An 11,304-nucleotide genomic window follows, 5' to 3' on the forward strand; every position below is an offset into this window, starting at 1 on the left:
ATATACAATATTTTTAAATCTACTATAAGTAATTTTGCTTAGAGTATTTCTGATTTCTACAATCCATTTCCAATCTCACAATTCTCTCTTCCAAATCAATTAATCTATCCTCCACTCTCTGCTTAGAACTTTGAACGTCAACATCTCCAGTAATATCATTCAACCATCTAAAGAATTTGTAGTATGACAAATTATCTTGTAATAAGAACAAAAAAACATACCATAAATGACAAATATGATTTTCAATTCAATGAAACACTCAAAATTCAAAAAAAAAAAATGAATTAACAATTACCCTATAGTTTGAACATTCTAAGAACAACCTATCTAAATTCTCTACTGCTCCAAACTTGTATATTGTTGCATATAGCTGACAATTATATTTGGGAGCGATCTTATTGCTGAAATCTCGTTCATGTGTTGAGTCACTCCTATAATTCCAACCGCTGCCTTCATTCTTTTTCCTTTGGCGCCTCGTGTTTCTGGAGCTTCCGGTGCTATTCATTCTACGTTGTGCTAAAATTTTGTTTCAGGGTGAAAATAATTGGGGATTCTTAACAATTAGAGTTTGGGACATGTTAAAATCAAACAACATTCAAGAACCAATTTGTCCTCATCATTTAGAATAATTCCAATGTGACATTTAACGGACACCTCAATCACATTAATAGTCCACGTCAGAAGCGCCGTTAGTCTTACTAATAAAAAGATGTAACGTGTCCACGTTTTATTTTCTGGAGGATCTAAGGTTGCATTTGTTTTTGAAAACATGACAAGACAAGACACTAAGAACAAGACATAAAGGACAGAGATACAGAATTTAGTGTTTTTGTATTCTGTTTGGTGATAAAGTAGAACAAATTATGAAAATCTAATTTATTTTATTTTTTATTTAAAAAATTTGAGGAAAAATATAATAATAAAAAGTATAATTATGAAAAATCAATAAGAATAATAAAAAATATAAAAGTTAAGTTGTATCCCTTGTTAGTGTCTTTGTGTCCTTCCAGTCAGGATGAATACAAAATACACTAATTTAATGTATATAGATACAATGTCTTTGTCCATGTCTTATCTACCAAATACAATTTTGTGTTTCTATCAAGGTTCTGAAAACCGGATCGGACTGGCCAGTTTGATCGAGTTATCCAAAAACCGATCATCTAACCGATCCAGTGACTCTTAGAACCGTCTTACAAAAAACTGATAAAAAAATCGGCCGAACCGGCGATTAACCGATAAACCGGGTGAACCAGTCCGGTTTTTCAAATCAAACGGTTTCATTATCCATCAAAACGGCATCGTTTTGACGCCGAGAGAAAAAAAAAACTAACTGTACTAGACTAGTGACCCACCCACCCAACCCTTTCATTTCCTCTTCCATTTTCGAACCCTAACCCATAGCTGCCCTAATTTCCTCTAGGCTGCGTTTGTTTTTAGAGACAGGACAGAACATGACACTGAGACGGAGACAATAGGACGGAGACACTAAAAATTATCTTTTGAGTATTGTGTTTGGATACGATGGACAAGACACTAATGTAATGTCTAGTATTATATTTGGATACACATGGACAAGACTAAAATATTATATGAAATGACTAAAATAGCCCTGTGATTCCAAATTTTTTACATCAACACAAATTAATTTAATAAAAAATGAGAGTACGTAGGAGTACAGACGAAACTTAAAAAAAATATTTGAAGAGGCAAAAAATTTTAATAAAAAAATATATTAGTATTTATATTAAAATAAAATTTATAAAAATCTAATTATTTTATTTTAAAATTTATTATTAATATGTAGGAATACATATGGTTAAGACTAATAAAAAAAATAAATTTGAGTTTGATTAATAAAAAATTTTGTTTAAGTTAATAAGCCAAATTAATTTTATATTTAAAATTAATTTTAAAAAAATCCATTTTTACATAAAAAAATTAGTTTTTTTTAAAATAAAAATCTATTTTTATTTAAAAAAAAAAATTTTTTTATCTAAAAACTAATTTTTCTTTATAAAAAACTGATTTTTTCTTTAAATTATATAAAATCAATTACAATTTATAAATTATTTTTTAACATTTTAAAAGATCAATTTTACTTTTGATAATATTTATCCTTCAAAAGTTTTAAGATTAATTATTTTTGTTATTATTTTTATTACAAATCAAATAATATAATATAACGTTAAAATGGTATTGAAGTAAAACGATAAAAAGAAAAGAATTATCTACCCCCAATAAAAAATTTTACAGAAAGGAAAGAGTACCTGGAAAAGAAAGAGATAGAGAAAGAACAGGAAGAAAAAAATATCTCTGAACGACGCAATAGGAAAAATAAGAAGGGGTAATAGTGGAAAAAAAGAAAAACAAAATTTATAAAATTGTCCGTGTCCACTCTTCCAAATTCCGTGTCCATCATTGTCCTTCGTGAAAGAGTGGACACAAAAGTTTCAAAAACTGTCTCGGAGACAATATGTCCACTGTCCATGTCTCTGCTTCCAAACACTTTTTAAACAAGTGTTGTCCATGTCTCCGTGTCCTGCCCCCGAAAACAAACGCTACCCTACTGTCAGCGGCATCGTCATCTAGTCGTCTGAACTCTGGAGCTTCTGGCGTCGGCGTCGTCTGGTCGCCCTGGTAGTCGGCGTCGTCGTTCTGGTCGTCCTGGAACTCAGGCCTTCTTGCTCTCTGCCACGGTGAGTTCTTGGGTTTTTGAATTAATTTTTTTATTTTGTTAATTAACTATATGAATTGTTTGTTGGAAGATTATTAGTTCAATTGTCTTGTTAATTATATGAATTGATGGCTCGATGCAGAGTTCTTCTTCTGCTTTTCAGTTTTTTTTTTATTTTGTTAATTATATGAATTAATCATTCTGTAATTCTGAATTTGCTTAATATAAATTTGATATAAGTTCAATTTTGGATTCTGGATTTTGAATGCTATATAGAATTGATACAATTTTGGGACTCTGGATTTTGAATGCTACATTGACTTTTGCTGAATATAATTCTGGATTTTAAATGCTGTATGAATTGATATAATTCCAAGGCAAATATTTTCTCAGATCTTTCTTTTCTTATACGGAGCCAACAATGCATATGATGTATCAAGTTATTGCTAGAGAATTGAATTAAAATTCAGTTTCTGTTCAAAGTTTTGTTTTTGCTGTTTTTTATTCTGTTATTTTAAATCCTTATATTTCATGTAGGCCTAGAAAAGTTCAGGTACCCACATTGATACTCATTTGTGTCAACAGCATCAAAATGGTACTTTAATAATCAATTTTTTGTTCATCAAGGACCAATTTTATGTTTTTGAGGTCTAATTTTATGTTGAAATGTAACAGATTGATAGTGAAGAGACAATTAGATGTCTCATATATTTTTGGGACTAATTTGACCATTTTAGTAATATATATAAATTGATGATCAATTTGATGTCAAATGCATATTCGAAGGACCAAATAAACTTTTGATTATTTGAAGGGCTTACTCATGTTTTGAGCTGAACTCCTTTTGTTTATTTATTTATTCTTTTTAAATGTATTACCTTGATGTTGTGTATGACATTGGGACATAATGGTTTGTTGTTGCATTGCAATCACAGTTAAAGAACATAGCTTACTATGCTTGTGTTAGAATGAGAAATTTGTCATCTTTAATTTTAAGGTTTAATGATGCTTGCTGCAGAAAAGTTTCATTTTGATTATTTTGGGTGTTTCTTTACTTTGGCTACTTCTTGTTGTTGGATCCAAATTTACAGACATATCATTTTTGTTTTGGCTGCAAACTTTATATATACAAGTGCATAAAATTCTAACATCCTTACCAAACAAAAGTTTATTAATTAAACTGGTTCAACCACAGTTTGACCCCGGTTGAACTATTAAATCATTAAACCAGTCATTTGACCGGTTCAATGACCGGTCCGGTTCTCGCAACCTTACTCTCTATAAACAAACACAGCCTAATTGTTTATTTTTTTTCAGAGTATAACTCTTCCGAACGCAAAATCCTCAAGATTCAATTGTCACCCTACTCAAAAAATAAAAAATAAAAGGCCCTCATTAGTAATTTCCCAACGGCAAATCCCCAGCCTGAAGTCACTCTCTCCCAAGAATCACATATTCACATTCACTCACTCTCCCCTCTCTACCTCATTCACCGCGGTTCCGCACGGTTATTGCCGAACACAACGGCAGCCAACGACGGAGGTCGTCACTCGTCACTCCCTTCTCCGGATCCTCTGCCTCGTCCCCGCGTTGCCAGTGCCTGCACCCCTCTTCCTTCTCTGTCTGTGTCGTCCCGTCTGCCTTGGCTCTGCCGTGCCTCGCCTGTCTCTGCCTCCGCTCGTGCCTCGTCTGCCTCTGCTTCCTCCGTCGTCATTCTGCAGCGTAGTGTAGGTGTGTTTTTTTTTTTTTCTAGTTATTCTTATTAATTTGTTCTTTGCTGTTTTAATGTACTGATGCTAATTGTATTTGTAGGTAACAGTGATTGATTTAATTTGTAATAATAGGTTTAGATGAATTGTATTTGTATGTAAAACTAATTGATTTAAGTTGTTCTCTTTGTTCTTTTTCCATTCTTGAGGCTAGTATACTAAAGTTGGAGAAACTAAGAGAGATAATAGGACAGAAAACATTTCATTAACACTACAAAGTTTGTCTCCTAGCTTGATAATCAAATGATGAAGATTCAATAAAGGGTCTTTCTTCTGGTGTTGTGTAACACTCTTTAATTTCCTCAATGGATTAATCACTTCGCAATAGTTTGATTTGGAGGTCAGTGGTAATAAGAATTTGTTTTAAAAAGAGAGAAAATGGGAAGGTTTACAATTAGAGGACTTGTACCGTGAAATATCAACTTTGAAGGGATCTTTAGCAAAGGAATTGGACTGATAGAAAGCTAGAATTAGGGAGGACATGAGGGTGTTTTGGTTTACATCTGTAGCCTTTAGTCTTTGCTATGTGCTTATCTGTTAGTTTTAGTTTGTTGTTTATGTTTTGAGGACTGTTTTCTGTATCTTATTGCTGTGTTTGTGACCGGCCGTGTTTGTGCCTGGATTTGTTGATTTTGTACTGCAACACTCATCCCCTTGCTATGCGTTTCTTTGTGAGTGGATTCAACTATCGGATAAAAAAGAGTTTCAACAGGGAATTTTCATTTGAGTTGAAGGTTTTTTTGGTTATATTTGGCTTGTTTTTCATTCTGGAAGGGTCTTCTATGTTCTGTTCTTTGGCCCTTTTGTTTTGCTTTGCATGTTTATAACAAAGATGCTAAAAATTGGGGAAAAAAAACGATAGAGTGACAGTAGAAGATATATTGTGGCTCATAAAAACATAATTACAAGTCACAGCCACACACTTAGAATTTTTCTAGAGGAATGATCATGTTCACAAAAAAAATATTGGAATGCTGCTATATTAGTTTATTTTCCAATGGAATATATTTCCTTGAAAAACAAAAATGTCATAATTCAGCCTTTGCATTATTACTTTAATTTTCAGAATGTTTTCTTTGTCTTGATTAATCTCTAGACAATTGATTATTTAAGTGAGACCGGGCCAACCGGTGGGCCTAGTGACCCAAGAGTATGGCCAATTTGATTATCAGTTTGGTTTTGATAACTATTCCCACTTGTAATCGATTGTTTCCATTGAGGTTTAGTTATGAAAAGTGCATCAATCTAAAGGGTTATTTCTCTTCCAACACTATCGGATTACACCTCTACTGATAACTAACTCCTGCATCATCTCTCTTTTTCCAGGACCATAAAAATTAAAACAGAAATCTTGTGAACTGCAGTTAATAAATCGAAGTAAGTTCTTTTTTGGCCAAAATCACTGGCCATGGACGACATATTCGATTCTTCGCTGAACTTGGAAGAGACCCACCACAAGGAAGGATACAACCAAGGCTATTCTGAAGGTCTTGCTGCTGGCAAGGAAGAGGCCAGGCAGGTGGGCCTCAAGGTAGGCTTCGAGGTCGGTGAGGAGTTGGGCTTCTACAAGGGCTGCATTGATCTCTGGGTCTCTGCTATCCGGGCTGACCACGTGGTGTTCTCTTCTCGGGCCCAAGCAGGTATCAGGCAGATGGAGGAGCTGCTCCAGAGGTACCCCATGATGGACCCGGAGGACCAGCACGTGCAGGAGATCATGGATGAGCTGAGGCGCAAGTTCAAGATGGTGTGTTCTTCGCTGCACATCAAGAAGATTGAGTATGATGGGTACCCGAAAGCAGCTGCTTCCGACGCCAGCAGTCTTGAGTTTTAAAGGTGTTTCTTTCTACTGTTGTAGACTTGCAGCATCTGAGATTTAGTGAGGATTTTCCTGCTGGGGCTGAAAAGTTAGTGTTTGGTTCTGGGAATGAAAATGCCCCATGGATAGGTTATGAACTTATGATCATCTTTAGTAACATCAGATCCTGCTATGATCTAAATTGTATATATATATTCTGAGGAAAATTTTTAATATTAAAATATGTTTAGTAGTATCTTAGATTTGATGAAATTATTTCTAAGTGTTACATTTCTAATTATTATATTATTAATTTTGTAGTTGAGTTAGGCTCTTGTGGAGTTGTTCTATGATCACTGTTGGGCTTATGAGATTGAGGTTTCAGCATAAATATTATGCAAAATTTTCACATCTTGTCGGATTAGTGTTGTGATTGCTATAGCTTCATTCTAAACATTATTGACTACACTAATCTGTGAGTTGAAAGTTGCCCATGAACATGATATACATATCTGGCTACTTAAAAAATTCTGCATCATAATAGTAGAATGGGATTTAACATCACAAAAGCCATGCCACAGCTATGCTATGTCGATGTTGCTTCTTAAAAATGTACACCTTGTGTGGTCTGCTGTTCAAAATTTCACGTTAAAATATTTACATTATCTCACTATTATATAATAGAATGGAAATTAAGTGTTACATCATATATATAGCAAGTAATATGAGTATCTACACAACATTAGAGAAGAGGGGAATATGGGTATTAATTCTACACAACATTATACATTTTAGTGTTGAAGAGGGTGGTTATGACGGAAAATTGTCTATGACTTTATCCATAATAAACAATTTGATAATGAATATGAAGTCCACATGTGAAATTTAATTTTCTTTTGTAACCAAGAAGGTAAAAATATGGTCATTGCCTAAATGGTTGGTTGCAATTGCAACCAAAAGTCAACTAAACTGAAACAAGAACTTTAAAGTTTAAAACTTCTGTTGTCAGTGCTTGTTGCTTTTTACTGTGAACCTGCATTGAACACAAAATTTTGAACTTTTACATTGGATACGTATATGATCTATAATCACAATTATTTACACTTTGACACTGCCCTACTTGGAAGGTAACCTCTTTGTCACAAACACCGCTTGCTTTTATTTTCTTCAGAAACCAGTATTTGAAGCAGCTCCCGTAACCTTTCAGCACCGGGGCCTGGCCTAAACACCGTATCATTACCACGTGTAGAACAAGGGTCTGCCTCACCATCTGAGCTCCCAACACACCATGCCCCGGGCGGAAATCTATGTGCGCGGCTCAGAAGTTCTTTGTCAATCTTGTCTAGAACGGGATCATCCTTTGGAAACTTGCGGGCAAAGGGGGCATTACTTGTTACCATTTTGTCGAAGTCTTTCATAGTTAATGAGCGGGGATGCTGCTTCGGGGGATTGTCCCAAGCAATGTAATGAAGATCATGGCTTATTGCTGTATGTCGGAATTCTTCATTGTTACAGATGACAGTATGAAAATATCCCTCCGGCGAGGACACAAAATTTGCATAATACATAAGCATCGTGCGAGGTAAGTTATCCCATCCCCATATGCAGTACTCCACGAAGGACCGGGTCAGTACAACCCAAGCTGAACCTGTTCATCAAAGCACATTTAAGAAAATTATAGGGATTCGCCAATAAATGTAACTCGGCAAGTTAACTACATATTTGACAACCTTCCCAGTGCTAAACCTTGAAAGGGAATTTAAGTTTATATTGGTAATGGAAAATAAAGCAATAGAGCATAAAGAAATACACAAATTTAGACATACCAGTGAAAAGGGAAAAAGATGTGGGAAGTGTTCTTCGCTGAGTAGTCCATGCTAAATCAGATTTCCTTGATAAATAAAGCGCAGGATCATAGATGATTGGTTTTGCTCTTTGATTCCTGAGCATAAAAGCATTTATAACGAGAAATCCGGATCAACAAATACAGTAAACCAAGAAAGAGTGTGTGGGGGGATTATATTTTACAGTAGAGATTTTATGAAGTGCAGCGATTTTCTTACAGTTTCCAACCAGCAAGGCGAGTGTGTTCGATGAAATTGAGATCTCTTGATAGATTAGAGAAAACATGCAGCAAATCTGCAAAAGCAGGGAGACACAGATTACTTCACAGTTCAAAAAGGTTCTTAGAAGGTTCAAGAAGGACTAAGATAGATCAAACAACCATGAGAATGCAAGGTGTATGGATAAGTGCACTACCTTTTAATAAATGCAACACATGGAATGGTACAAAAAGGAATAAGATATCCTCACAAAGATTCCAAATCAATGACTAAATTCTACAAGGAGAAAACTATGTAGACCTCAAATGGATAAAATAATATAACAATATATGTCAATCCCTTTGAATATCAGATAGAGGAAAACAATTAAACTGATCACATGCCGTGCTTTGGTGATATTTAATCCCTGACCAAATAGTTATTTGAATCAAAATTAACTTTGGATTTGACAATTGCTATTGCCGTGACACCTCCATTGGGACAATGGTTCTTGTAATTAAAAGATAAACCTAACAATCTTATAAGACATAATTTAAGTTGTGATTTTTGATAAGATTCATCAACCGCTAAGATTGAAGTTCACAAAGTTTTGTGGAAAAGGAAATTCATACCTTTCAAGAAACAATGACATCATGCAAAAACTAAACCAAAGCCAGTAGCAATGAGTTCAATATAAAAGTAACATGAATGGCGCCGAAGCAAGATTATGAAGACTGACATTCCTTTTAGACTGTACTAACTTTTATCCTTAACCACTCAGAGTGCCAACATAGCCAATTGATTTTTGTCTACCAAGGATATTACTTATCTAAATTACTTAAGAACGCAACAAAATCAAGACAACCAATAGCTACTTAATAGAATGCAAATTTCCTAAAATTTGTAACAAAATCAAGCAACAGACTTACGGATTGTAAATCAACAAATTACGAAACAAATGGAAATTCATTATTAGCTCAAACTAGTCCACACTTAGTAATCATATATTATCGACAGCAATACCAATATGTAAGGAGAAGCAGAGACAGCACATTATGACATACCATAATCCCTTGATTCAATAACCATTCCTGTCCTAGTAACATTAGTCCCAATATTTCTAACCTTTTCCGTCCTCAAAGATCAACAGATACCCAAATGACATAGTTTTTCAAATTTTCAAAACAGCTGAGAAATGTTATCAAATGTTTAAACTGAAAGAATAAGTCCATAAAGTTACATCCCCACAACCAACAAGGCCGGAGCTTAAGGAAAAGAATTCACAAGAACAACACTATAATAACATCAAAGAGGTAAATAAAGAATTGATTACTAACCATCCTGTGTCATAAGAGGATAATCTGATGCACTGAGGTTTATAAACCAGTCCCACCCGGAACTCTCTTTCAATAATATGGCAATGGCTTGGAGGGTACAAGCAATCATTGTTGGACCCTTATAAGTCACCAAATTGGATTGGGACATAACACGCACATTCTCCACTTCACGAAACATTGGATCTGCTTTCACTGCATTTGCCAATTCCATCCTTTCACGGGGCAGAGCCTCAAGATCTAAATGCAAGATGTACTGGTTCCTTGGGTGGTACACTGCCTCTAATGTTCTCAACATCCTTTGGCTATCACCCTTGGTTCCTGAAATAAGATATGCAAACCTAGGTGCCTCCATTTTCGTAACCACATTATCATTATAAGACCTTTCCAAATCTGATTCCACAAAATATCCACTCGAATCCTCCGATCTTGTGAGCTGATCTCCCCTGCCAGCAGAACTCGGTGCCCCCAGCATAGCAGTCAGGATCAGACTCACAGAAACCAGTAAAGTTGCGAAAAAGGGTATAATCCATTTCCTGTCACTAAACATCCTTCCTGAATAAGAACCAGCATTTTTCCTCATACTCTTTTGTACAACAGCTCAAAATCCAAATCGAATTCCAGAACCGTTTCACCTCAAGTGCAAGAACAAACTTTCTCTGTCTATAAATTCACCTCTTTCAAGCTGCATATGAAACCGAAATAGTCGAATCCCCGGAAGAAAAATGATTTCAGCAAAAGAACTGAAACCACTTGTTAACAACTAAAGAGAACCAGATTAGCAAAACCACAACCTCCTTAACATGCATTTAAGCAAAAAGGTTGCATGTTTTCTGAAAGATAGAACATGATTTTCAAGCTTAAGATGTCTACTTTAAATCGGCATCAATCCACACCAATGCCAAAAGATTATGATTTGGGAGCTACACGAAACATAAACAACCTATGACACATGAATTGGGACCCACATCCAGTTGATAAACTCAGCTCATAAACCATTAGACATTAGTCAATCAATTTCACTCCCCCATCAAAAAAGCAACCATTTTTTGATGAAGGAAAAGGTGGGAGCAAACTTCACCATAAGTCATCAATCAATCAACCTTCTCTTCTCTTATGTCTCTTTATCAGTAACTGCTATTGATTTTGGAACTCACTACACAAATTAAAATAAATAAATAAAAGTGCAGCATGTACCTTATGCTTTAATCTCTACCCTTTTCTTCGCAAACTGTATCAAAGGCAAGATCTATGTCAATTCTAAAACCAGGCTTTGTTTAAGGAGAAGAACACACTTGAAGTTCAAGTCTTTTGGGTAACTTCAGATTCAAGAGAGGACTAGTTCCAAGGAAAATGGTCCAATCCAAAGATGAGAGAGAGAGAGGATTCAATGAAGATTCAAAAGTGATGGGGTTTTGTAATGAGAGGAACAGAAAACGGTGTTCTACTGTTCTGCTTTTTTTTTTTTTTTTTTGGTACAGTGTACGCTTGTTCTATTATGTACTGTTGTTTGGAATTGTTTGTGTTTTGCTTTTTTTCTTTTTTCTATTCTCATTCTTAGCTTTGAATGTTGGCCAGCGAAAGATTAATTATGTTGCCAGAAGATTAAGTATTGACGTTTGTCGCTTTAACAAAATTAAGGAAGTTAATTATGAATTTATTATGATGCATTTTCATCAGGTTTCAA

The 11,304-nt window shown here is 34.8% G+C and overlaps 2 protein-coding genes across 3 annotated transcripts; one reads left to right on the forward strand and one right to left on the reverse strand.

The window, feature by feature from the left end:
* The first annotated feature begins 4,083 nt into the window (after positions 1-4,083).
* Positions 4,084-6,567, forward strand: LOC130969739 (uncharacterized). The gene is made up of 2 exons (XM_057895602.1): positions 4,084-4,408; positions 5,773-6,567. Exon 2 carries the CDS (start codon positions 5,855-5,857, stop codon positions 6,275-6,277), a length of 423 nt encoding a protein of 140 aa, XP_057751585.1. The 5' UTR covers positions 4,084-4,408; positions 5,773-5,854; the 3' UTR covers positions 6,278-6,567.
* A 448-nt stretch (positions 6,568-7,015) lies between these two features.
* On the reverse strand, positions 7,016-11,092 carry LOC130965874 (beta-glucuronosyltransferase GlcAT14A-like). Of its 2 annotated transcripts, XM_057890634.1 has the most exons (5): positions 10,815-11,092; positions 9,621-10,302; positions 8,305-8,380; positions 8,068-8,183; positions 7,016-7,889 (listed from the first exon to the last, which is right to left on the reverse strand). In XM_057890634.1, the coding sequence occupies exons 2-5, from the start codon at positions 10,198-10,200 to the stop codon at positions 7,381-7,383; spliced, it is 1,281 nt and encodes a 426-aa protein (XP_057746617.1). In that variant the 5' UTR covers positions 10,201-10,302; positions 10,815-11,092; the 3' UTR covers positions 7,016-7,380. The 2 variants fall into 2 exon arrangements, with proteins under 2 accessions (XP_057746617.1, XP_057746616.1); XM_057890633.1 differs by having other exon boundaries at positions 7,017-7,889; positions 9,621-11,092.
* Positions 11,093-11,304: the final 212 nt, after the last annotated feature.

This window comes from Arachis stenosperma, chromosome 3 (genome assembly GCF_014773155.1).
Source record: "Arachis stenosperma cultivar V10309 chromosome 3, arast.V10309.gnm1.PFL2, whole genome shotgun sequence".
NCBI lineage: Eukaryota > Viridiplantae > Streptophyta > Magnoliopsida > Fabales > Fabaceae > Arachis > Arachis stenosperma.

Coding starts and splice junctions, on each gene's coding strand:
- LOC130969739 (XM_057895602.1), top strand. CDS start 5,855: ATGGACGACATATTCGATTCTTCGCTGAACTTGGAAGAGACCCACCAC.
- LOC130965874 (XM_057890634.1), bottom strand. CDS start 10,200: ATGAGGAAAAATGCTGGTTCTTATTCAGGAAGGATGTTTAGTGACAGG. Junction 8,184..8,304: donor CGCCTTGCTGGTTGGAAACT/GTAAGAAAATCG, acceptor TTTTATGCTCAG/GAATCAAAGAGCAAAACCAA. Junction 7,890..8,067: donor ATCTTTTTCCCTTTTCACTG/GTATGTCTAAAT, acceptor TTTGATGAACAG/GTTCAGCTTGGGTTGTACTG.